The sequence below is a fragment of the Panthera tigris genome, chromosome C1 (genome assembly GCF_018350195.1).
Source record: "Panthera tigris isolate Pti1 chromosome C1, P.tigris_Pti1_mat1.1, whole genome shotgun sequence".
Taxonomy (NCBI): Eukaryota; Metazoa; Chordata; class Mammalia; order Carnivora; family Felidae; genus Panthera; species Panthera tigris.
Genome location: NC_056667.1, coordinates 5362145 through 5389914, shown reverse-complemented (window position 1 = coordinate 5389914; position 27770 = coordinate 5362145). Strand labels below are relative to the sequence as shown.

The 27770-nt window shown below is 42.3% G+C and overlaps 1 protein-coding gene across 1 annotated transcript in view; it reads right to left on the bottom strand.

The window, feature by feature from the left end:
• The window catches only part of PER3 (period circadian regulator 3), a 56595-nt gene that overhangs the window by 17022 nt on the left and 11803 nt on the right, over positions 1-27770 (bottom strand). The window contains 10 exon segments of the mRNA XM_042997368.1: positions 3886-4048; positions 4270-4387; positions 4844-4976; positions 15902-16028; positions 16463-16591; positions 17542-17647; positions 21841-21997; positions 22251-22357; positions 23916-23994; positions 25808-25950. Coding sequence (XP_042853302.1) covers positions 3886-4048; positions 4270-4387; positions 4844-4976; positions 15902-16028; positions 16463-16591; positions 17542-17647; positions 21841-21997; positions 22251-22357; positions 23916-23994; positions 25808-25950 — 1262 coding nt within the window.

Below are 27770 nucleotides of genomic sequence, written 5' to 3'. Positions count from 1 at the left end.
GAAAAGATAGAACAGGCTAATACTGATTTTAAAAAATGCTAGAGTGAATATATTAATATGAGACAGAGTGTATTTTAGAGTCAAGACTATACAAGGGATAAAGAAGATCATTTCACAATGATAAAAGGGCCAATTCAGAAGAAGGCTAAACATTTATGCACAAAATAAAAAGTTCTTTCAAAACACGTGAAGCAAAAACCAGTTTTACCACAAGGAGAAATGGACAAATGCATAATTACGGTCAGAGATTTCAGGACTCCTTGCGAAGCAGAACAAATACTGAGAGGACTAGTTAGGACAGACAAGACCTGAACAACAGTATCAACCAACCTGACCTGGTTTCCACTGAGAAAATATTCAACCAACAGCAGAATAAACCTTCTTTCCCAGTGCACAAAGAACAGCCATCAAGGTAGAACACATCACAGACCGTAAAACAAGGCTCAACAAATACAGAAGAATTCGAGTTTCATATTTTCTTGGACCACAAGGGGATTAAATTAGAAATCAGTAACAGAAAGAACTGTGGAAAGCCCCCAAATATGTGGTACTGAAGTAATGTGAGATAGCAAATATGGATACATGATGACATAAGTGATTTCAAAGGAGGTGGTTAGGGATAGTAGTCGGTGTTTGAACACAACGAAAATGACACAATACAGCCAAATGTGTGTAACGCAGCTAGAGGTAAAAAAGAAAATTTGTATTAAAATCCATTAGGAGGGGCACCTGGGTGGCTCAGTTGGTTAAGCACCCGACTCTTGGTTTTGGCTCAGGTTATGGTCTCACAATTCATGAGTTTGGGCTCCAACATCAGGTTCTGCTCTGATAGTGTGGAGCCTACTTGAGATTCTCTCTCTCTCCCCCCCTCTCTCTGCCCCTCTCAAGATAAATAAACTTAAAAAAACTTTTTTTAATCCATTAGGAAAGAAATATGTCCAAAATCAATTCGGCTTCCACGTCGAGAGACTGGAAAGAGAAGAGCAAGATAAAACGAAAGTGGAAGAAAGGAAACAGTAAAAATCAGAGGAGAAATCAGTGACATAGAAAACATGAAAACAATGAACCAAGCCAGTGCAACTGTAAGCTGGTGCTTTGAGAAGACCAATCTAATCGATCAACTCCAGCCAGACTGATCAGAGAAAAAGGAGAAGACATGAAGGTGACAACCTCCGAAATGACAGATGGAACATCATTAGAGATCTTACTGGTGTCAAAAGAAGAATAAGAGAACATTATGCACATGTTTATTCCAATAAATTTGACACTGTAGACAAAACAGACCAAGTCTTTGAAAGGCAGGCAATAACAAAGTTCACTCAACAAGTAGAAAACCTGAACAGCCCTGAATCTGTCGTTAAAAACTTTGCCAAGAAAACTCTAACCCCAGATGGCTTCACTGATTTCTAACTGAATTAGCTCTTGCCAGAGAGCATAGTATGTACAACGTTATTTTAACTTTGAGACGTAGTACAGCCCAAATATTTTATACCTCAATGAATGCATGGCGTAGGCTTGAAAAGAACTCGTACTGTGCAGATACTGGGTGCTATGTTCTCTGAATGTAAATGACAGCATTGCTCAGATCATCTACTGCTTTACTCGTTTTTTTTAACTAGATGTTTTATTAACTGCACAGAAGCAGTGTTACATTCTTCAATGGTTACGGGAAGTCTATTTTTTTCTAACTCTTTCCATTTTTACTTCCTACCTTGGAAACTCTGCTATTAGCGAATATACATAATGTATTATGATTGTTGTGTCTCCCTGGTGAGCTGCTCACCACTATGAACCATCTCTAGGAAGACTCTGTCTTGAACTCTAGTTTATCACCACTGGCACGCCAGTCCTCCTGTGCTCATCATCTGCGTTGTGCCTCTTTTCTCATTCATTTATCCTCAATCCCTTGGTGGATTATATTTAAACTGTACTTTCCAGCCAGTACATACCTGGGTCTTGATTTTTTTTTTTAATCTGTTCTGACAATTTCTGCCTTTTAAGTGGAGGGGACACAGTTAGATTTAGAGCTATTATTATGGGTTTGACATGTTCCCTCTGGTGATGGTGGTTGTTGCTCTATTCCTCCTTTTCTGCCCTTCTTTTGGATCATTTGTGTGTTTCTTAAAATTACACTGTAACTTATCTCCTGGCTTTATTTCACAGGCCATCTTGACCCTGTTATGGATTAAAAAATATGTTAACGGCAATGGTTTCTGGAGACTGCTTATTAATGTCTGATTCCCTTCTCTGCCACTCATTTGCTACATAACTTTGCGCAAGTCACTTAACTCCTTTGTACCTTAACTGTTGTGTATACGAAATGGAGGCCATAGCTTGCAGGGAAATGCATTTGGAGTCATGGTCCTCAGACCCAATCGTTTAATTAGAGTCAGGGTGTAAACTGCACGAATTAGGCTTTTCAGAGAGCAAAAGACATACAGATACTTTACAGAGACCGTGCTTCTGTTTCTTCTCCTTGGAAGAAACATGTGGTCCCACAGATGCTGAGATTGGTTTAAGATCAGAACAAACAATTATCAATAAATTCCCTTCAGTGAGAGCTTACAGGCTTTACTATCAATCTTTCAAAATGGTAATACACACCAGATTACAAAAAGTATAGTGGCATGACCACAAAATCTTTCCCCATTGGATGAGACCCCACCTTGTATGGGCTGAGTCACCGGCAGCTATTATGTCCACACTGGAATCGAAAGTATTGAGAAAAGGTATACTAAAAAATTGTGCAGCTGCTCTTTCCCGGGGGACTGGCTCAGCTCCAATAAAACTCTATTTTCAGTTCATTAGAAACATAATCTAAGCTCCAACGGTTGTGTCTCTGGTCTCTTCCCACCGACCCCCAGCCTGCCTGTCAATACTGTACTCTCCGTCTCCAAGGGTCAGTGTCAAGATTAGATGAGTTAATTCCTATGAAAGACTAAGGACAGATGGCTGCACACCGTAAGAGCTCAACATGTTTCCTGATGGGCCACTGAAGACCAGCATCAAGAAGTTTGATAACCCCAAAACCTGATTTAACACCTTTGTCACCACTACTTCATCCACCAAATTGTTGTAAGGACAAAGTCAAAGGGTAGGAGACAGTAAAAAGGAATAAAAAGTAGACATCAGAAGAATTTACCAAGTCATTATGTTGCTAAAAGGAAGAGATATTTTTTTCCTTTATTTTCTTAAAAACCCTTTTTAACACCCCACAGGCCCTCAGGGGTTTCCCACCTGCCCCGCCCTCCACTGAGAACGTGGGGCACACTCATATGCACACATGCACACCTCGCCCGATGGCCGCTGGGTAGCCCCCTTCCAACGTCCACAAGAACTGTGGCATGGCGTGGCATCCAGCCTGGGGGGTGGGCAGTGGAGTCTGAAGGAGAAGGGACAGGCATCCCCAACTCCTCACAGGCGCCCAAAAGGAAGAGAGTTTTGAGCACACTCTCCTCATTGTTATCAGGCCAATATAAAAATCTGGATGTGTATACGGTCCATCTGGTCACGGCCAATGTCAGTCTGACAAGGACACCTTCTCTCAAGGGCAACAACAAAGTGACCTAAGGCAGCCTCATAAACAACCTCATTAGTGACAGTTAACACTTGCTGAGGACTTACTGCTACGTCACTGGGTTCTGTTAGTTCTAAGTGCCTTCCACGTGTCAGCTGATGTGATCAACAAGTGACAATGATTTAGAAATACGGTCCAAACTATGTAACCGATACAAAGGTGGTATTTCTAAAACTATGGGCTGCTTTAAAGAAAGGACGATGTAATTATAATCCAGAAGTCATTCTTAAGTAACTGATATTAATGACGTGTTTTCTCACGACCCCGAATTTCATAGGAGTGTTTAGAGCAAGAGGTAAACGTGGCACCTGACTCTGGCGGCGGGGCGTGGACAACGGTGCTGCCGTAGCTACACTGGCTCGTGCCAGAGCCCAGGCTCAGCGCCGCCGGGGACAGGCTCCTGGGGGCGCGTCCTGCAGCGTCTGCGGACCGCCTGGCAGTAGACATCTCCAAGTGAGCTGTGGCTGGGGTCTGAGGCGCAGTTGGGGGCATGAGAGAAACCGACAGTGAAAAGAAAAATCCTCAAAGGAAATTTATGTTAAAGACCAAGTTTGTAGGTGTTTATAACTGGCCATTAAGGAGCAATAGGAAACCAGGATTGTTGGTGATTCACGAAATAAGTAGAGACCAAACCCTGAAGGAAAACCAGAAAGGGATGGCTCTGTGCCCATCCTCTGGCTGGCTAGGAGGGCACTCGCGTTACCGTGCAAGGTCTGGGCATCATTTGCCGTGTGGTTCTGTCTGTCTTCCGAGGATGAAGAGGACGCGCTCTTCCTTTTCAAAGCTGGAACGTCGCAGCTCCTCAGGTATCTGCAACAACGTAACTAGGTCATGTGTGCCTCCCTGGCCCCTAATTTTGCCACTTCCCACATTTCTGCTCTTCTCACGGCACTTTTGCGTGGGTATGCCCTACACTTTCCTTTGATGAGGTCTTCCCTGACTGTCCCAGCCTGAATCACTGGAGTGTCACATCTCTTTTGCCGTGGCCTGGAATTGATCTCCAAACCTTGGCTCGTTTAATTTTTATCATCAAGGTCTTGTCTTCTCAACTGTGCCACGGCTCCCTCAAAGAAGGGACCAATCTTCCTTTTTTGCATCCCTTGAAATGTTCAATTTATTATAAACTGTAGGTAGGTACTCCATAAATACTGACTTATAGTGAACAATCAAGACAATAGATATTAAGTACAATGGAAGGTGTGTGCTTACAGAGACAACGTATGCTTTTGGAAAAACTGGCATGTTCTCAAAACTTGTGTCTCACACCTGATAACACTGTCAATGCAGTTTATTTGCTGATAAGATGGGCTATGCTGGTCTTTTCTCCAATCTTCACTAGACTCCACGTGCATGCTATTGTCTTTCAACGTCAGGAAGGCAGAAGAGACCTTCTGCTCATCTGAAACGGAAAAGATGTGTAATTAAAAATATTATATACCTATGAACTTACCCCACAAAATTAGATCAGGTCCTTTAGCATGTGTACATTCAGTAGAACATTCTATAGCTATTAAAAACAAGCTCAGATCTAAAAAAAAAAAAATGCACTGATACAGAAAGGCATCCATGCAAAATGATCACATTTGTCTTTTGTTTTTTACAAAAAAGAGGTGAAACAAATGTTTCAGCAAAGACTATCGAGGAATAAAACTATTAGGTAAAAGGCTGATGGAGACTCTACAATACTGAGCTGACACTACCTGCCGACTGGTTGATCCTGGCCTCACCGGGACGGGGGCAACCAGACACAACGTGAAGTGTAAGGGGCTGCCAGGCAGATGCTGTGTCCAACAGAACTTTCTGCAATGACAGAACTGTTCCTCATCTGTACTGTCCAATATGGTAGCCACTGACACCTCATGCGACAATTAAGCATGTGAAATGTGGCCACAGCAACTGAGGAACTAAATTTTAAGTTTTATTTATTTGTAAAGAATTTGAATTTAGATTGCCAACGTGGCTAGTAGCTGCCGTACTGGATAGCAGAGGTACAGAGGGAAGACACACGGCCTCAGGCTGGAGCACTGAAGAACTTCAACCTTGTGTAGAGAGCAATGAGCTAATAATGGAGATGGAAGAAGAGCATGGAGACAGGCAAGAGAGAGCCCGCCAAATATGGTGTCACAGAGACCCAGAAGGTAAACTGGTTCAAGGAACGAGTAACTATGTTCAGTACTGCTGAGGGGCTGGGTTAGCCACGGTTGTTGTTGTTATTAACGAAGGTCACCTGAGCTGCGTGGAAGAGACCACTCAATTTCTGGGGGGAATTAACTGAAAGATGACTCGTTAACTTTCACTTATGAACCTTTATACTTTTAATTCTTTAATAATTTTAAACTCAAAGAGGGCTACAAAAATAGTAGAGATCCCAAATACCCTCTACCCAGCACCCACTAATGTAACATCTTGCAGAACTGTAACAGGATGAACAAAACTAAGGAATTCACAGTGGCACACTGCCAATCAACCACAGCCTATTTGGATTTCACCTGCTGCACCATGAACTGTCATTTTCTGCTCCAGGATCCAACCTGAGATTCACAGTGATCTCAAGTGTCAATGTCTCAGTCTCTCCTGGTCTCTCCTGATCTGCCCCTTGATGTGAGTTTCCCTGATGTTCTCTATGATGAGGCTGAGGTTATGCATCTTGGGGAGGGTTCCTGCAGAGGTGCTGTGCCCTTCCCCGTGCCCCACACCACAGGGGTACATGACCTTGACATATTTTGTTGTGGGTGTTGTCAGCCTTCATCACTGGTTAAGTTGCTGTCTGCCAGAGTTCTCCCTGGAAAAGTCCCTGAATGGACTTAATGCCACCAAACTGCACATTTAAAAATGGTTAAGGGGCACCTGGGTGGCTCAGGTGGTTAAGCTTCCAACTCTTGATTTTGGCTCAGGTCATGATCTCACGGTTCATGAGTTTGAGCCCCACATTGGGCTCTGTGCTGATGGCGCAGAGCCTGCTTGGGATTCTCTCTCTCTCCATCACTGCTCCTTACCTGCTCTCTCTTTCTCTCTCCCCCTGAAATAACTTAAAAAATAAATAAAAATGTTAAAAAAAGTTTTTAACATTTTTATTTATTTTTGAGAGACAGAGGGAGCCTGTGAGCAGGAGAGGGGCAGAGAGAGAGGGAGACACAGAATCCAAAGCAGCCTCCAAGCTCTAAGCTGTCAGCACAGAGCCCGACGCGGGGCTCGAACCCACGAACTGTGAGATCACAACCTGAGCTGAAGTCGGATGCTTAACCGACTGAGCCACCCAGGACCCACCCCCAAAATTTTAAAATGGTGAAAAAAAAAATATATATACATATGTATATGTAATATACATGTACATACATATATATATATACCACAATTAAAAAATATTTCAATTAATTTCAGCTTTCACTGGAGGATATTCCCCACAGCAGTTATTACTGTGAGTGTTTTTTCCCCTTTCAGATTTATTGAGATATAGCTGACATACAGCAATGTGTAAGTTTAAGGTGTACAGCATAATGACCACTGATAGCAATTTCCTATTTCTACAAGGACTTCCTTGTAAATCCTTTCAATGGGGAAAACCAGTAAATATAATGCATGTATGCTAACCCTTGTCTATCCATCTGTCCATGCATCCATTAAATAGAAAGGCACGAGTTCATGCTGACACCTTCAACTCCAACCCAGCACCAAGAGTCGATTCTAACATTCCCTCTTTGCTGATCTGTAAGTTCCTTCTCTCATAGTGAGGAATCTGACTATTGTTATCTATAACATACACACCTGTTTGTTCAACCCTCCCTACGTCTAAATTACCTTTGGAATTGCTAACCCATACTCGGATAAGAAACAAGTTTATCAACTTGATTACAGTGTTCGTGTCCATTTGCATTTTGTATTTAGTCCTTGGGTATCCAGTTAACACACTGATTTCCAAAGTTACTTAGCTCCTTTCTTCCTTACACCCTCAGTATTTTAATGCCATTTATTTGTGATGCAGTTAGATTCATTTGTCACAGGCTTCCTATCACTTTGGGTTTCCTCTACATTCTGGGTGGGATGAGGTAGGCAGATCCATGACTTTTAGCAAATGCACACAAAGTTGTGTTTCTACCACCAGAGTAACAAACAGAATGTTTCCATCACTCAGAAATTTCCCTTCAGCTGTCCCTTTGTGGTCAATGCAGAAAGAATGCTTTTCTAGAATGGAATTGTAGAATACGTAACCTTTTCATTTTGACTTCTTCCACTTGGTAAAATGCATTTTAGATCCATATATGTTGCTGTAGGAATCAAGTCCCTTCCCTTTTACTGCTGAGTAATACTCCATTGTGTGGATGGACCGGTTTAACCATTTACCTAAATGGTGAATGACATCTTATGTTGTTTCCAATTTTTGATGAGCATGAATGAAGTGTGATAAACACATAGACAAGTTGACGTGTGAACTCGAGTTTTTCTTTTGTTTGAGTAAATAAGAATGGAATTGCTGGGTCATATAGCAAAAGAGAGAATGTTTAGTTTGTAAGAAACTGCCAACCTTCTCAAAAGTGCTGTACAATTTGACATCACCTTCAGCACTGAGAGCTCCAGTTACTCTGCATTCTTGCCACAACTCGGTATAGTCAGTACTTTGTCTTTTACTTTTTAGCCATTCTAATTGGTGTGTGATGGTATCTCATGTGGTTTTCATTTCCTTATGACTGAGATTGAGCATGGTTTCCTATGCTATTTGCCATCTGGGTGTACTTCACTGGGAAAGTGTCAGATCTCTTGACCACTAAAAAAAAAAGTTTATTTATTTTGAGAGAGAGTGAGAGTGTGCGTGCCATGTGCACAGGTGAAGGGCTGAGAGAGAGGGAGAGAGAATCCCATGCAGGCTCTGTGCCATCAGTGCAGAGCCCAACAAAGGGTTCAATCTCACGAACCGTGAGATCATGACCTGAGCCAAAATCAAGAGTCGGAGGCTCAACTGAGCCACCCAGGCACCCACTGACCATTTTCTGATTGGATTGTTTATCTTCCTATTGTCGAGTTTTGACAGTTTTTTATGTGTTGTGGATATGAATTTTTTTTATTGTACCTATAATTTGCAAATATTGTCTTTTCATTGTCTTACTAATGTCCTTCAAGGAGAAGTTTTTAATTTTGATACAGCCTATCTCATTGATTTTTTCTTTTATGGGTCATGCTTTTGATATTGTATCTAAAACCTCTTTGCCAAACCCAAGATCACAAAGATTTTCTCCTAAGATTTCTTCTAGAAGTTTATAGTTTTAAGTTTTACATTTAGGTCTATAATCAAGTTTGAATTAGCTTTTGTATAGCATGTGAGCTATGTGTTGAGGTTCAGTTTTTTAATATATGTGGATGTCTAATCATTCAGTACCATCTGTTGGAAAGACTATCCTTTGTCCATTGACTTGACCTTGCACCTCTGTCAAAAACTGCATTTGTGTAAGTCTGTTTTGTCTCTAATCTGTCCCACTGATCTTTTCACCAATATCACACTGTCTTAATTAGTAAGTTTTTTAAATTTTTTAACATTTATTCATTTTTGAGACAGAGAGAGACAGAGCATGAACGGGGGAAGGTCAGAGAGAGAGGGAGACACAGAATCTGAAACAGGCTCCAGGCTCTGAGCTGTCAGCACAGAGCCCGACGCGGGGCTCGAAATCACAGACCGCGAGATCATGACCTGAGCCGAAGTCGGACGCCCAACCGACTGAGCCACCCAGGCACCCCTTAATTAGTAAGTTTTGAAATCACGTAGAGTAAGTCCTCCAACATTGCTTTTCTTTTTCAGAACTGTTTCGGCTATTTTAGTTTATTTTTTCATATAAGTTTGGGGATCCTCTTGATGATATCTAAAAAAAAAAAAAAATCCTGCTGAGAGTTTAACTGGAATTACATTGAATGCACAGACCAACCTGGAGAGAACTGACATCTTAACAATATTGAGTATTCTAAATCATGAATTTGATATACCTTTTCATTCACCTAGTACTTTTAAGTTTTTCTTTCATCAATGTTTTATAGTTTTCTGTATATGGATTATTTCATATCTTCTGTTAGATTTTGTATCTAAGTATTTCAGTTTTGCATAGTTTTTAAAAATTTGTTTCCAATTGTTCCTTGTTAGTACACAGAAATTTAACTGATCTTCCACATGGACTGTGTATCTTGTAACCTTGCTAAAATCAGTATTTTTTTTTTTTTTGTAGATCCTTTAGAATTTTTCTATGTAGATAGTCATGTCATCTGTGAATGGAAGTGTTTTATTTCTTCCTTTCCAATCTGTATGTCTTTTATTTCTTTCTCTTGCCTACTACATTGGACAGGACTTCCAGTCTAATATTAAGACATGGTAAGTGGATACCCTTGGCTTGTTCTCTAGGTTAGGGTAAAAGCATTCTCTTCCCATCAAGCATAATGTTAGCTGTAGGTGTTTATAGATGCCTTTTTGTCAGGTTAATGAAATTCTTTTTCTATTTCTCATTTTTGAATATTTATCATATGTAGATGTTGAATTTTGTCACATGCTTTTTCTCCATCTACTAAAATAATCTGATGGTTTGTCTTTTTTATTGTTAACATGATGAATTAAAGTGCTTGACTTTCACATATTGAACCAACCTTGCATTCCTAGAATAAATCATATTTGATTGTGATGTATTTGTCTTTTTTATACTTTGCTGAGTTTGATTTGATGATTTTGCAAATATGTTAATGAGGGATCCTGGTCTACAATCTTCTTTTCTTGAATTGTCTTTATCTTGTTTCAGTATTACAGTACTAATGGACTCATAAAATGAGTTTGGGAGTTTCCTTTCCAAACTTCCTTCTTCTATTTTTTTTCCGTCTTCAATTTTCTGACACAAAGATTATGTACAGACTGGAATTATTACTTCCTTGAATGTTTGACAGAACTCTCCAGTGAAAGCATCTGGGCCTAGTTTTCTTTTTGTAAGGTTTTCAATTTCAAATTCAGTATCTGTAGTAGACAGAAGTCTATTCTAGTTACCTATTACTTTTACACTGAGTTCTTTTTTTTTTTTTAATGTTTATTTATTTTTGAGAGAGAGCCAGAGAGCATGAGTCAGGGAGGGAGGAGAGAGACACACACAGAATCCAAAGCAGGCTCCAGGCTCCGAGCTGTCTGCACAGAGCAGATGCGGAGCTCGAACCCATGAACCGTGAGATCATGACCTGAGCTGAAGTCGAATGCTTAACCAACTGAGCCACCCAGGTGCCCCATTTTCACTGAGTTCTGATAGCTTGGTTCTTTCAAATAACAGACCAAAGTTGGGGGGATAGAGTTGTTTGTAGTCACTTTAACATCTGTGTGATCTTTCATTCCCAATACTGGCCATTTCTGTCTTCTTTTCTTATTAAGTATGGCCAAAAGATTGTTAATTTTATTTTTATCAGCTTTTGATTTCATTGATTTTCTCTTATTTCTATTTTCAATTCCATCGATACCTGGTTTTAAAGATTTCCTTCTTTCTGCTTACCTTGGATTTAATTTGCTCTTCTTGCTCTTGTTTCTTAGGAGAAAGCTTAGATTACTGATGGAGACCTTTTTTCTTTTTCTTATACAATCAATGCTATATCAATTTCCCTTTAAGCGCTGCTTTAGCTTCATTCCACAATTTTTTTTGTTGTCTTTTCAATTCATTCCTTTCAAAATGATTTTACTTCCCTTTAAGACCTTGACCTGTAGGTTACTCAGATATGTGTTCTCTAATTTTCAAACATTTGGGAATTTTCTAGATAAAACTTTCAGTGACTGATTTCTAGTTTAATCAAGTCAGAGAATATACTTGGTATGATTTATATATTTTTTAAATTGTTAAGGTTTGTATTATGGCCTAGAATAAGGTCTATCTTGATGAATGGTCCATGTGCCCTTCAGAAAAATAAGTATGTTGTTGTTGGTTGGAATGTTCCATACATGTTCAAGCCAATCTTGATGGTGTTTTTCAGATCTTCTATACTTTTGCTAAATCTCTGTCCACTTGTTTTATCAATTAGAGAGAGGTTTGTTACAGTCTCTACCACTGAGGATTTGTTTATTTCTCAAAGCTTTTATCAGTTTTTGCTTCATGTATTTTGAAGCTCTGATGTTAGGTGCATAACCTTTTAGGACTGTTACATGCTCTCAGAGAATCAACCACTTTGTTGTCATGCAGTATCCCTCTGAAACCCTCCCTGCTAAAGTTCATGATCCTAAAGTCTACATTAGTTGATATTAATACAGCTTTCCGGCTTTCTTTTTATTCCTGTTAGTATGTGAATCTTTTGTAACCTTTTGCTCTTAACCTATATTTTTATTTGCAAAATGGGTTCTTGTAGATACTACGCAGATGCCTCTCGTTTTTTCACCCATTGACAATGTCAGTCTTCTAGCTGGTATATTGAGACCATTCACATTTCATGTGATTATGGATATAGCTGAATTAAAGTGTACCACTTTGCTAGCTGTTTTCCACTTGTTCCATCTGGGTTTTTGTTTCTTTTCTGCCTCATTTTGCTTTAAATGTTTTAAGTTCCACTTTATCTCGTCAAATGACATTTATTGCTTCTTTAGAAACTAGTTCTGATAGCTGTTCTAAATTTCACAACATACATCTTTTAGAAATCAGTTTCTACCTCCAAATAATATATTGCTTCCGATGTAAGGCCTCCACAGCAGCACATTTCCAGTGCCTCCCCCAATCCTTTGCAGTATTTTAACATAGACCACAAAAGCAGAAGAGTATTTTTGCGTTAGTTGGTTACCTTCCAGGGCAATTAAAAATAAGTAAAAAATAAAACTTCATTAACTCCATTTCCAGTGCTTGTCATTTCTTTGTGTAGATCCAAGTTTTATGTCCGGTACCATATTCCTTCCCCCTTTAGAAATTCCCTTAGCGTTTCTTATAGACTAGATCTGCTGGCAATACACTCCCCGCCTAGTTTTTGTTTAAGAAATCTTTCAATTTCCTTCATTTCTGAAAGATACTTTCCACCACGTAGGGAATTCTGCACTAACAATTTTTTGTCTTAAGACATTTTGTTTTCTAGTGTCCCCAGCATCTAAAGAAAATGCCTATTGTAATTCTTACCCTTGTTTTTCTGTATGTAGTCTATGTTCCTCTGGCTACCTTCAAGATATCCTCTTTGCTTTTGTTTCTGGCAATTGGAATATGATATTTCCAAGTACATGGTGTATTTTTTTCCCAAGTATGTGGTGTTTTTATCTTGTGATAGGTTTTTATTTGGTTATTTTTTGTATCTATGCTACTTGGTGTTCTTCTTATCTGTGGAAAATTCTTGGTCGTTATTTCCAGTATTTCTTCTGGGATTCCATTAGTCTTATGTTAGATCATTTGATAGTGTCTCAAGGTTCTTAGAGGCTCTATTCTACATGTTTATTTCTCTTTGTGTTTCAGTTGACATAACCTGTATGTATCGATCTTCAAGTTTATGGATTCCTTTTTTGGGTGTGTTGAGTGCCCATCCAAGACATATTTACAACTCTAGTATTTCTTTTTGATCCTTTCTTTTATGTCCCATCTCTATGCTATGATACCCATGTGATTTTGCATGCTGCTCACTGTCCCATAGATTTTAATGTGTTAAATTCCCTGTCGGGTAGTTCCAACATCTGTGTCATATCCGTCTCTTGTTCGGATGGCTGCTTTATCTCTTGGGAGTTTTTTTCCTTGCCTCTTCATATGTTGAAAACGGAGTATCTCGTGTAGGACAGTGGAGACTAGCATGCCTTTCCTTCTGCTGGGTCTGTGTTCGAGTTAACCTAATTTGTTGGCCAGGCCTAAGGTCTGCCGTTGCTATGGTTTCATTCAACATCGGTATAGCTTTCCAATTCCTCTAGTGACATTTTGTACTTACGTGGTGGCTGGTGCGCTAGAGAGCTTCGGGTTTTTTCCTATATCTGCTCCACTTGCACCCTGTGGTCTTCCCCTGGTACTATGCCTTGGAGGCCTGTCTCTTGCGAGTTACCAGTTCCGTCAGCTAGTGCATCAGTACTCAGGGCTTGATCTCACTTCTCCCTGCAAGCACATTTCTCCCTTAGATTTTAGGCCTGTTGGTTGCCACGTAGCCTCAGTACTCTGACATGTTCAAGAAAGCTCATGAATTTGCTGTCATATGGCTTTTTTCCTTCTCAGTTTGGAATGATGCTCTTTCCATCTCTCCCTGAGCAGAAACCAAAGCACGCTCACCCTTAATGAGTTCAGTTCATCGATCAATATCTCTCCCTCAAGCACTACCACCCCAGAAGTGGAACATTTTCCCCAATTTCTCTAGCTGCTTCTAGCAGCTGGCATCAGTATATAAAGCTGATGAAAGGGCTTTATATCTTTGTTAGTCCTTGGCTTTCCATATTAACTTTTGAAAATTTCCCATCTTCCTCTATTTCAAAGCCTAATCTGCCCTCATAAGAAAGGTAAAAATATAAACTTAAAACCTTATCTTCTTGTTGGCTCTGGCACCCTGTACATAAGCTATGTACACAATGACTACTTACTATTTTCCTTTTGATTGGACTTATTTCTACTCAATTTCTAATATTTAAATTGTAAGATTATCTTGAAGCTGCATACTTGTTTCTTTTGAGTAAGTTGTAATAACGATTTTTTTACTAGCTCTTTAAACTTGTAGGTCTTGAGATGTTAATAAAATCAAGATGCCCAAGTAACATTAGTTCTCCGAAGCTCTATCAAATGGCAGATCTTCCCTCTCACCCAAAAGACACGTCCTATGTGTGTTAGAGTCAAATACAGCATATAGCTAAGTAGTAGGATAATGTCAATTTCTAGAATAGCATCATAAATGCACAGAATTAGCTACAACTTGAATACAGCCTTTAAACCATGATAGTGATGGCACTTCCAGGCCAATGGTGGGTGATACGAAACTGAACAAAGCAGAAGGTAAGAAAGGATTTCCACTCTGACAAGAAATATAGAGGTCAGGACAAAAAACTGTGGCCCTAACATGAGGTCCTAGGCCTAAGCAGCAGTGAGCAGCACAAAGTGGACCACTTTCTTTAAATAAAGAAAAAATGTACAAATTTTAGCCGTCAAATCTCCCTGAAGAAGTCCCAATGCTAGGACATGGGATAATAACATACAGCAAGTCAGATACTTAAGATAGGAAATCTGATGGTTTCAAGGGACAAAAAAAGTTGTTTCTGTCTCGTGCCCTTACAGCTACAGCAAAAGAAACAAGCAGAGTGCTAAACCTCCTACCAAGGCAACAAGAAAAACCCACGGACTGGGCATGCTGTATTGGGAGGGCAGCCTCAGGGCTCCCTGTGATACCACCTGAAAGAGCAGTGGTTGGATGTTTCTGTTGTGTAAATCACGGCAAGTACTGAAGGATATAGCTATTATTATTTTTTATTCTTATTGACTTTAGAGAAGAAATTTCACCCCTACTGTGTAAATACCCACATCTGACAATGATAGAGACCATTAATAATATTCTGGTGACCAAACCTATGATGACTTCCAAAGTTATATTAACGTTCAGGAAGACAAGTGAAGGGAAAGCTAACTAAACTAAAGAAGTTAATATAACTTGGTCTCTACGTTATATCATAGATCCTTCCTCTGCTATGTAATGCCAGTAGGTTAACTTTTCTACACAATGTCAATCATCATGATTGATCCAATTCCTTAGGAACATTCCTTACCTCATAAACATGTATTTAAAAAAAAATCCCCAATTTTACATTCAGTTGAGGTCATAAATATTCTTCATTTGTTCTAAATGACAGAATTATTATGTTAATGTGCTTTTTAAAACCTGAAACATACTCTAAAATTAACTCTTTTGGGGCATCAGGGTGGCTCAGTCTGTTAAGGTGGGACTTCGGCTCAGGTCATGATCTCACAGTTCGTGAGTTGGAGCCCTGCTTCCGGCTCTGTGCTGACAGCTCAGATCCCTAAGCTGGCTTCCCAGATTCTTGGTCTCCCTTTCTCTGCCCCTCCCCCACTTGCGCTCTGTTTCTCTCCCCCCCCCCCCAAAAAAAATTTAAAAAATTTTAATTAACTTTTTTGATTTATAGATACCTTATTCGGAAGAATCTATGAATCTGCTGGTGTTACCAAAAACATTAATTCTTTAGTGGAAATACACAGAAATACACTCTAATACCATTTAGCTTCCCGAGCAGTATTTGCTGCTGCCATTATCATTATTGCTCTCGTCACCCGGGCAAGGAAAGGTGAAAGGTGACAGCACCGGCCTGTGGCTTTCTGGTCACACGCCCACGTCACCCCAGGAGAGGGCAGAGCCGTGGGAGGAGGTCTGGGCGCTGCCCCGCTGACTCACCGCCAAGCCGTCGTGTGCGCATCGCCGTCACTTGCTTATCTGGTGACTTGGCCATTGACTCAATGTAGAGCTGCTGACCGAGATTCTTAATTTTGTTTAGACGGACGGAGACCTGCTGCAAAGTCAGCTGAGAGAAAAGAATGAGAGAAGGTGCTTCAGAAATTATAAACATGTACATTAAAAGAGACACGAACAAAACACACGTAACTTCCGGTTCTCTGAGGACATGGCGGCTGAGAAAACACTGACCACGTTAACTCACTTTCCTCCCCGAGCCTCGGCACGGCCAGTACAAATGAGACTTTACACACATCTATTCGCCATACGGTAATCTTTAGAAATCGTACAATAAACCCAAATATCACCTTCCAAAGCTGGTATTTTCTTTTAACAGCCATTGTTTCAAACCAAAATGGGGTAAGCGGGGCGTCTGCGATCGAGTAAGGTCCAGAATCTCTCACAGGAAGTCACAGGCGCTGAGGTGCAGGAGCGGCGCACACGCGCTCCGAGGACGTAGAGGGTGGAGGGCGCGCCTGCGCGGACGCGATGTGGCTCACGTACCGGCTCCCCGTGCGCGTGCGCGGCGCGGGGCCCGCCGGCCTCACTAGACGACGCGCTCCCGACGCGCTGCTCCCGCGAGGCGCTGCCGCCCTGGCTCCCGTAGCTGCCGGAGGCGCTCGCGTGAACCGGCTGAAGGGAAAAGGGGGCCGGGTGTCAGCGTTACGGGGTGCGGGCCGCCAGGGGACAGGCACAGCGGCTGGCACCCGAGAGTGTGTCTGAGATCACCGAACCCGAAGGTGAACGCTTCCGAAATCCTACGTGCCGTGGGTGAAGCTCCATGCTTCCGGCCCGAGGATGACAAAAAAGACATTCCTCTCTCGCTCGGTAATTCTCAAGGGCAAAGTCTAGTTTTCTAGCCCGGTGGACGTTTCTAGAACAAGTCTTTAGAAAGCCACATGGTTATAAGAGAGGTCACAAAATAGGATAGTGAACTCTAGTAGTTCTTTATGCTGAGTTTGGAACAGACGGAACAAATTAAATACCATACTTTTTTCCACGAACTTCCTTCACGAACCCTAGAGACTTTACAAAAGACGGTTTGGAAGCTACGGGGCGCACGGTTTTCTGTGTGACACCATCAGTAAACGCTTCGCAAGCTTATTAGTTGGGTCTCCAGTAGAAATCATTTTTGGCATCTGCTTTCAAGAAGTAGTTTTTGCCACGTTTGTTTTGGAGTAACCAGAGATGCTGAGACCTGCCATCCCTCTGTCCCCATCCTTTACGATTAGAATTATTGTTTAAAAAAATACGGCAAATCCCAGAAGTTGAGCCCATGGCTAGTGTTGGAAATACAAGGATGTTCTCATTTAGAAATAGCTTCCTTGTCTTACCTGCCTACTATGACTCGATTTGCTTAGAATGGGATCTTAAAAGAATGTTCTGTGCGTTTCAGTCAGGAACAAGATTAATAAAACTGAATTTAAAAAACAACCAGGAAAACAAAAACTCCTGGAACGCAGACGGTAAAGATTTCTCTCTCCTTGCGGTGTACCTTTGTGAAGTGACTTCACTATGAGCAAATGTTAAAATAAAACACGACTATGGAAATTTTGTGTTTGCTTTTTAAAATCTCACTTTACCTGTAAGAGAAGTTTGTGAATTTGTTCTTGCAATTCTGTTACATCTTTGTCATTATGGTTCGTCTTTTTTATTCGGGTCGCGAAAACATCCTCATTCAGCGGACTCCTACAAGGTGCCAAGTGAAAGATGGAGTCAAGCAATTCAAAATGAATTTACAATAAAGTCTAAGGTGATTTTTTTTTACTTTTTAAAATTAAGAAAAATTTTTTAACGTTTTCAGGGGCAGAGAGAGAGGGAGACAGGATGGAAGCAGGCTCCAGGCTCCGAGCTGTCAGCACAGAGCCCGTTGTGGGGCTCGAACCCACGAACCGTGAGATCATGACCTGAGCAGAAGCTGGATACTCCACCAACTAAGCTACCCAGGCACCCCATGTCTACGGTGACCTTTAAACAGAATGTTCAAATAATAAATCTGTACTTACACAAAGCAACTCTCTGACTTCAAACAGAAAATATAAAGCTAAAATTCCATTTATGGAGGCAGAGAAAATACTAAGAAACAAATGAGACATTAAGAGGCTTCTCTGGCTTGTCTAGAGCTCTAATCTTTCTTTCTGCAACTGTGTCAGCACTGAATTTGTAGAAACCTAAAATCAGTGACGAGTAACCTCTCTACCTACCAAAGTATCTTCACCAGCTACTGGTTTCAAAATTCAACGTTAACTGAATAACCTACGCTAGGAATTTTAAGACCCTAGGTCTGCCAAACAACATTTAATGTTTAACATACCCCAGCACTTCAGTTATGTTATAAAGGTGGTTCTGCCACCCACCTATTGGTGAAAACGTGGCTGTCATGGTACCCTTAGTCTTGTTCATAGTAGAGCCTTTTAAAACTACTACCTGAACACAGCCGGGGGCAGAAATGCCAGCAGAAATCATTGCGAAGAAGGGAAGGAACTGACTTCTATGTATCTTTTATAACACACAGCAAGAATAACATTTTCTAAGCCCTTCCGACGCGCCAGGCACCGTTCCAGATGCTCTGGCAAGTATTACGTCCTTCACCAGAGTTGAAAACTTGCCCGAGGTCACCTAGCTGGTAAAGTCTAAGCAGGTGTTCACAAAGGGACCAGAGCCTGGGCTCCAGAGTGCACGTTTGCTACGGTGGTATACTGCCTCTCGGTACCTGAGTGAGTAAGGTACCACTGATACGATCTACTGAGTCAGGCATGTATCTCCTGAGTCCTCCAAACCCTACAAAGCAGGGATCATCATGACGCCAGAGAGGTCTGGACCCTTGCCGAGTCACCTGACACAGAAGCAGTAGTCAGGGTTCCAATCGACATGCCTGACTCCAAAGTCAACGCGTTCCTTTTTCCATTCTGCCATAGCCACTGTTTCTCGCAACTTAAACACACAGCCCAATTCCCTAAAAACTGAGACACTGTCCCAAAGACAGAAGTAATTATCCACAAACCACAGGATGTCGGCAGCGTCAGTCAGGAAGAGCTCTGCCTCCGGAGACCACCTCCCTCTTTGTCCAGACCCCCCCCCCCCCCCCGGCAACGTCGACTCCCTCGGTGCACAGACTGTGGATGGTGCCAACCAATGACTATCAGCACAGCATCGCGCTTGTGGTACGTAAATGGCAAACCATACTGGAACGCACAGCCTGGCGCACTGTATGCGACACTCCATTGGTCTGTTGCCTGTGCCTCCCACTGCCACACGAGCACTGTGGGGTGAGGCTCTCTGGTCGATTTTGTTCACCTCTCCAGTGCCTCCAACAGTGCCTGGCACGTACAAGCAGGAATACGTCAGTGAAGGGGCAGGTTGGTTGAATAAAGTACATCTGATTTGTGACCAACGCATCTGTCCACTGTGAGCTTAAATACCTTCCAAAAATGTTCGGGTTTTATTTTTCAAGTGAAATTCCGAAATGGAAATAGGGCAGACTGCTTTGTATTATGAGATTTACGTATTCCTGTTGGTGAAACTTTCTACAAAGGGAAGTTGTATGTTCAATCACTAATCATGTAACTCAAGACGATTAATGTGGAGGCTGCAGAGACAGGGCCTTTGTGGGGCAGCGGCAAATGCCGGGCAGCACCAGGGACGGAAGGAAGGCGCCCGAGGAGTCAGGGAGAAAACCTGGTTCTCGTCTGCACTTTGCAACTTCCTCCCCTCAGTGACCTCTGCCAGGGTTATTCTTTTGCAGAACACGGATTTTAAGTGTAGAATGAGAGGAAACAGCACGTAACCTGCCTGCCCACAGACAGTTAGGGTCCCTGCTAACTATCCACTTCCTGCTTCAACTGCCACACTCTCCAAAGCTCTGCTCACAGGTGACCGTGCCACCTCCATGTCCTGGCTCTCCTGCTACGCTAGGGGCCCTGTGATGGGAGAGGGGACGTCTGTCTGGTTTACCATCTCGTTCTCAGGGTCTAGCATGATGTCTGACACAGCCAGGGATCCCTAAGCACTTGTTAAAATCATTTTATAAACACTATGGACAATTACCTTACAATCATATTACAAGATTAATACTTACTAGACTCTGAATACTTCTCTTACATAATTCTGAAAACTGAGATGCAGACACAGGTATAATTTTTTTTTTTTAAATCTGCAGACGTGGGGAGCACTTGGATATCAGTTAATAATAAAAAAAACTGAAAGGACACTTGGGGCATCTGGGACGTGGCTCTGGCACTGACAGGGAGGGTACGCAGACCACTAGACAGACCGACGTCTCATGAAAGCAATCATACCTGCCCTGGGGTTTCTCACAGTCATACTAAGCAGCCACCTGCTTATTTTCATTTTCCTGCAGGTTTTCCTACCGGAAAAAAAATGTCCTTTCTGACCAACGTGAATAACACTGGGCAGTCATATTTCTTATCCTAATTATTACACTAGTTCCCTAGCACAAATTTGGTCTCATGAGTTAGGGCGGCATGGAGCCCACTTCTCTGCTTAGGGTTCCAGATCTGTTCCACTGAGGGCCGAACCCAGACGTACACCGACACAGGAGGACCTTGGGACCTCTTCCCGCCGCGGCTAGGTGCCCTCTATTACAGTATGAAGACATGCCAAAGTAAGTCTTACCGGCAGACCTACTGCTCCCAGTTTTGCGCTCATGTGCACAAAGCTGTACAACAAATCACAGAAGACAGAATTAATTTCTCAATCTCAGCAGGATCCTGAAGAGTTAAGTATAATTTCCGTGTTTCAAAAACAAAGGCTTCACAGTCTTTGTGAAGAGCCTACGGCCCAGTGAGAAACTTGCAGGTCAGTTTTAAATTTTAAACCAAAAAGTCAAGGGGCTCGGAGTATTTTAGGGGACAGGAATGGCGGGCCAGGTTGTTTCAGGTCCATTTCACAAGGTCCTGTCACACGGACGGGTGGCAGCCATGCTGGGCAGGAAAATAAAAACTAAAAAGCATCTAATTTTTAAAAAAATAAAGATTTGAGGGGCGCCAGGGTGGCTCAGTGGGTTAAGCGTCTGACTCGTGATTTAGGCTCAAGTCATGATCTCGCGGTTCATGAGTTCAAGCCCCCCATCAGGCTCTGTGCTGACAGTGCAGAGCCTGCTTGGGATCCTCTGTCTCCCCCTCTCTTTCTGCCCCTCCCCCCCACACACTCTCTCTCTTAAAATAAATAAACTTAAAAAAATAAAGATTTGATAAAATGGACACAAATAAGTGGAATTTGACAGCAGAAGCTGATACAAAAAGTTTTACACACTCAGTAAAGAGAACTTTAAAATTCAGAAGAGAAAAAAAACCAAACCCCTTATCTCCCCATTACCTTACACACAGCCAAAATCTGCACTTTAATGTATTACCTTTCTTCTTCTTTTTCCTGTTTTACAATGTTTGTGTGTCTTTTGAACATGTTATGACCATATGGCATCAGCAATTTTGTATGCTGCTTTTTAAGTCTAATCTATTATCAATTTCTCATGTTATATAATCTTTGCAAAAATTTGTATTGACCAATAATACAACATGTCAAATATTCCAGAACTTTCTTAATGATGGGCATATAAGCTGCTCTAAGTCTGTCATTATGATTGAACAATGGTGCAAAAGATGTCTTTTCTTTATAAAGCTTTTCTGTATTTAGGCATGTTCCCTTAGACTGTTCCCATAAGGGAATCATGAGGTCAAAGTGGTAGAAATCTTTTAAGGCTCTTGACGCATACTGCCACACTGTATTCCAAAAGCACTTTAAAAACATTCTGTGCTTTATTCGGTTTATGTGTCAATTGATTCAAAGGGTGTCAGTGGGTGGAAGAATATTATTTGGTAAAAAAAAGGCCTTCTATAAAACACCAACACTGATGGACTTACGTTCGAACTTTATGCCGACCGATGATGAAAGAAACCTTCTGGCTCCACGGGTTCACGAAGCTGGACCAGCTGGAGTCCGATATGACGTAATCTCCATTTTGGGTACGGAATCGAATGGGTGAGTGTTCAAAGGGAGGGTGACCTGCATACTTCAAGACTAAATAAGATAATACGACGAGATTAGAATTTATTTAACGCAGGTGTTTATTGCAAATGGCTGTTCCCAGGCATTTAGTAAGGTTTTCAGAAATGTCCAAATAGAGAAGAAACTGTTTTGGCAGCTTCAACACACTGCTTACCTGTTGAAGGGTGAGCTGTAGTGATTAGACCGTAAGAGGAGCTCTAACATGAAATGAAATGGAGAGTTGGAGCAGATGAGCGGTTGCTCCTGTAAAGAAGCAGGCCCTCACCTTTTTGGTGTATGGCAACCATGAGAGAACGGTCTTCGGGGTGCACATACGCCAAGATGGATGTCCCCAGCAGATCCTGAGGTAGGTAACCCAGCAGAGACACCGCTCTGGGGACACACACAGCACGGGCAGCATGTTACACGCAGCAAGCAATTTTCATACTTTATACGCTTTTAAAAATACTTTTTTACTTAATTCTAAATACGAAAGAAAAACCAGGTATGCGGAAGATGTCATTACCGCATTTATAAGAGCAAACCACCCGAGTGCCCACACTGGGGAAATGGTTACACAATCTAAGAAATGCTGGTCATCGGACAGAGTGCATCAAAATCACCCGCGGAACTTGCTACAAGACGATTCACAGGCTCACCACAGGCTAAGTCAGGGCTGCTGGGGTAAGACCAGGAATCTGCATTTTTAGCAAGTTCCTCGGGGGTCTCTGATGCCCCCCTACTTAAAAAAAGTTTACAAAGATCACACCATAATGCAGAAAAATGTTTATGATGTCAAATGAATGGGGGGGCTACAAATTTACACGGCATGCTTAAGACTGTATATAAGCAATGTCGCCTAGAAGGTGATGACAGACAGACAACCGGCACGCAGAAACGTGGGCAGGATGCAGGTTCACGGGAAAGCTGTGAATTCAGACTCTTCAGGATGACTTAGGAAGACTCGACCCCATAAATGTTTTCTATGTGTACAAATGCACAAATACTTTCTCATGCAATAAATGTAAACCGTTAAATATCTCCAGCTAAATGTTCTTACTTTCTACAGATGACATTATACAGAGTATTTCACTGTTATTGTTTAGTTTCAGGCTGTCTACTATTAAATAAGCCTATTTTCAGATGTTAAGATTTTTTAAAAATCAAAACGAATAACTATCATAACCGTGCCAGCTTTTCTGACTCTTTTGCTCTACGCTTACGTGTGCCGTGGTGCACCGATCCCCAGATTTTCACATTTCATGAATAAGTAAAATTTAAAAATAAATGTGGGGGAAAACAGAGGGTACTCATCAGGGGATAACAATGTTTCTTTTTTCCAAATCAATTTATTTAAAAAACAATAATAAGGAACAACTACTATCTACTATCACTCTTCTTTAAGACTCTTTTAATACCAAAAAAGTAGAAAGGACGTAAGTTCAAAATAAGTAATAATGTTTTAAATTAAATAAACTTACCTTTACCAAAAAAAAAAAAAAAACAAACACCTGTTCTTATTTTTCCTTTGTTTCCCCCCTCACTTCAGACTAATAAACATTTCATCAAAGCCTGGTTGGGGAAGCCCTTGTCTGGTGGAAATCACTTTGGCACAGGAAGTAGGAGGCCAGAGTTTTGGTCCCATTTCAAACACATCACATACTATGTGGCCAGGTTCATTGTCCTCTTGTGTGAAATGGAACAATAATTAAGTCCTGACTTACCTAAAGCAGACTATTGTGAAATCAAACATAAATCTGAAATCAAATTTAAATCTGAGAAGTAGAATATGCAAACTACTTATATTAAAAATAAACTGCAAACAGAAATCAAATGGCAATGGATAGATGTCTGTTACATAATGTAGAAGTATTTAAACATAATGTAAACGTTCTCACATTTTTCTCTATTTTCAGAAACAAATGTCTTTCAGGCCTAAAGAAGTACTTACCTTTCGTCTATTTCAAGAAAAACACACCCTGGGGTGTGTGTTGTGGTAAAAATTCTTTTATCCATCGGGATTCGAGGAGCTATAAAAAACAGAAAGACTCACCTAAAGGCAAATATCTAATTAGTCATTTACTTAACTAACCACTTACATTAAAAAGGAAACAATATCTCTATATGAAATGATAGAAATGTCACTTAGGGCGCCTGGCTTTCAAGTAGCCAAAGCTATGGTTAAATTATAATTTTCATTAACTCCATTTTAATTAAGTCAAAATGCAATGCCTAATAAAGTTAATTTAATTTTCTTTCTTTCTTTTCTTTTCTTTTTTTTTTTTTTTAAGGCTTCCCACCCAGTGCAGAGCCCAATGCAGGGCTCAAACTCATGACCCTGAGATCAAAACCTGAGCTGAGATGAAGAATCAGAAGCTTAACTGACTGAGCCACTCAGGTGCCCCTAAAGTTAATTTAATTTTTTATTTTTTTAAATGTTTATTCATTTTTGAGAGACAGAGCATGAGTGGGGGAGGGGCAGAGAGCAAGGGAGACACAGAATCCGAAGCAGGCTCCAGGCTCTGAGCTGTCAGCACAGAGCCCGACGCGGGGCTTAAACGCACAAACCGTGAGATCAGGATCTGAGCCCAAGTTGAATGCTCAACTGACTGAGCCACCCAGGCTCCCTCCTAAAGTTAATTTTAAGTAATTTGTGTACATGAAAAGCTTACTCACCACAAAGAATCCAACAGTCAAAGCAAGGGGAAATTAAAGGTCAGGACTAGAAAGCGTGGTTGTATTTGGTGGTTGTATGTAACTGAGCACCCTGGATTTGGTGTCGGCGTGATTCGGAGATTTCAAATCTATGTAATATAATTGGTGTGGCCAATTCTGCTGTAATTCATTTTGCAAGTGGTGTGATTTGAAATCACGCACAATTTCATTTGCAAGACACGAGAGGTGAACGGAGTCACCCACGAATACACAAACACACGCACACCCCGCAAACACCTATGGCTACCTCTGTGCGCTGCGTGTTACGAGCCATGCCCGTCCACGTCCGACTTCAGACAACCTTCCTTCCACCCCCCTCCTTCCACAGTAACTCAGGAGCCACGGCAGGTGCCAACACCCACAGCCACAAGCCACCGCGGGGCTTTTTCAGGGTGAGGTGCCATATTTACTGCAGCGACTGTGTATTTCTTAACCATTTAATGTGTAAAACCATTACTGTTTTTATTAGATTCCTGTCTTATTTTTAATGTGCAGTTAAGTGTTTTGAGTGTTGTGCCCCTAAAACCCATTTTTCCCATAAGCCCTGTGGTTTTGTGCGTGTGTGTTTGGGGTTTATTTTGCACAGGACAGTAATTTTTAAGGAAGCAGATGTCAGGTTACAGCAGAACGGACTGTAATTGCAAATAATAAATGTAAGCTACTTCCGTACTAATGCATGAATTTAGAAATGTAGTTCTGCCATCCGAAGATATAAACTATAGTTTTTACTCAAGGGATTTCAAAACACTTAAAAAACACAAATTCGTTTTTGTGATGTTTCTGTGCCACACTTTCTATGCTATTTCACACAGGGCAGAAGCAAAAGGCCATAGGACAGTCCCCAGTACAGAAAGGGTCAGAGGATCACGTATCTGTGGCCAAGTCTGTGCTTAGACCCTTGGGCCGTGCTGCTGCCTTGAAGGAGACAAGCACGCAAGAAGTCAAGGGTAGCGAATACACATCAGGGAAGATCTGCTATATGCTACAGATGCCCACAGAGTTCGGGGCCAAGCTGAAGCCTTGAGAGCTCTTTTCTGGTTCCACAGCTCAGTAAACAGGCTTTCATGTGTTCCCACCTGATGTGCTGACAGGTTAGGTCTGATCTAAAAGCAGACACTCCGGACTCACCTTCATAACCAGAGTGAACTTTCTCCACCAGGGTGAGACAGCACGACTCAGGTTCCCGCTGGGTAGAGACATGTACGCGCATCAAATAGGGAATAATCCGGAATGGGTAGTAACGCTTCTCTTGCTCTCTGACTTCGCCTCCACTGGAAAGAATAAAAATGATGAGTGCCTGTCCTCATGCATTCAATTAGCCCAACGTGAAACCACGCAGGAGAAATGTCTTATTGGTAATTTCTGAGAGAGACAGATCAAGTCTAAAACGTTTAAACGTGTTTATTTTAAAGAGAAGAGAAACATTAGTTTATATTTTCAATACCCAAAGGCAATTATGCTTATTCATTATTCAGAGATAAAGAGGTCTTATGGAAAGCTGCCCGCCTGGGTGGCTCAGTGGGTTAAGCATCTGACTTTTGGTTTTAGCTCAGGTCATGATCTCGTGGTTTGTTGAGTTCGAGCCCCACATCAGGTTCTGCGCTGACAGTGTGGCACCTCTGTCTCTCTCTCTCTCTTCTCTCTCTGCCCCTCCCCAGCTCTCTTTCTCTCAAAATAAAATAAACTTATATATAAAAAAAAGAGGCTTTATGGAGAACCAGCTTAGTGAGTTAAAACGAACCAGCCATCCTGCGACTTTCCCTCTGACTGCCAAACCCTAACTTCCCAATGTGACTTTCTGCTTCTTCCAAGAGGGACAGGTGTAACTACCTATCTTACCTCATGCGTCTAAACCAAGTACCACATGACAGAAAACGGGGCTCTTGTGATCGTGCCCCCAAAGCCAGTTCTTCACCGTCCCTTCCTCTATCTCTCAGGGGACTGACTCAGTCTTACTGCTTCAGCCACACCTGATGGGCGCAGGGCCCTGTGTGCGGGTGAACACTCCTTACGTGCCTGCCTGAGCCGGAAAGCAGGGCTGCAACCTGCTGGCCAAGCCCCAGCCCCCGCTGCGGGGCACCTCCCTGGGTCGGGGCGGCTCGACTCCAAGACTGTCACCCTGTTTCACAGCTCCAGCTGCCCAGAGGACACTTCTCCTTGGATACGACGGTCCCCTTAGTGTCCATGTGCCCACAACTGAATTCATACTCCCTTGTTTCTACCAGTCACATCCCCTCTCCCACCGTCGTTGACATAGGTGTCAAACGGTCTGTGGTGGCCTAGAAGCTCCACGTCCGTCCGTGGCCACGTGCACACGCACTCCCACCCCCACCTCGCTCACTCGCCTCTCTGCAGACTCCAGCACCTCCACCAGTGCCCCCACTCTCCACCACGAACCCGCTTCCGCCACTGAGAAGAGGGTGGCCTTCCCTGGACCCTGAGCCACGAGCTGAGCCTGTGTCTCCCGCTCCCTCCGACTTCTGTGTGTGCATCTCCCAGGCCCACCCCGCCATGGGGTTTGCGATGCCCTGTGTGCACAGGCGACCCGAGTCCCTGTCTCCAGCCCGGAATTCTCCTGCAACTCCAGACTCACGGACCCACGCCTGCTCAACACCACGAGTAGGTTCCCAACAGGTAAGGCGAACCTAACTTGTACTCTTGCCCTCTGCTCCAGGAAGCTGCCTTCCTAGTCTCCTCTGCCCCCGCACACGGCGACTGGAGCCAAAGACTCTTGCGCCACCTCAACTCAGCCTCTATTTCACACCCCAACCTCGTCCGTGGATAAACTCCAGTAACTCTCGCATACAAATCCATCCACGATATCCAAGACACTTCCGCATCCCCTCCCCCTGTGCACCTGCTGCCTGTCGCGCCCACGCCATCCCCAGCACAGCGCCCAACGCGGCCCTTTTTTAACACCAATTACCAATTGCCATCCTTCTGGAAGATGAAACTGAGAATGCCTAGAAGCCATGATAGCCTAGCCACCTCCCCGCCCCCCACCGTGCAGAGTTGGCCTCCGGATGGTGATGCCACTTCCCAGCACGAGGAGTGAGGGATCCTTGGAGAAACAACTGACTCCATGTCTGAG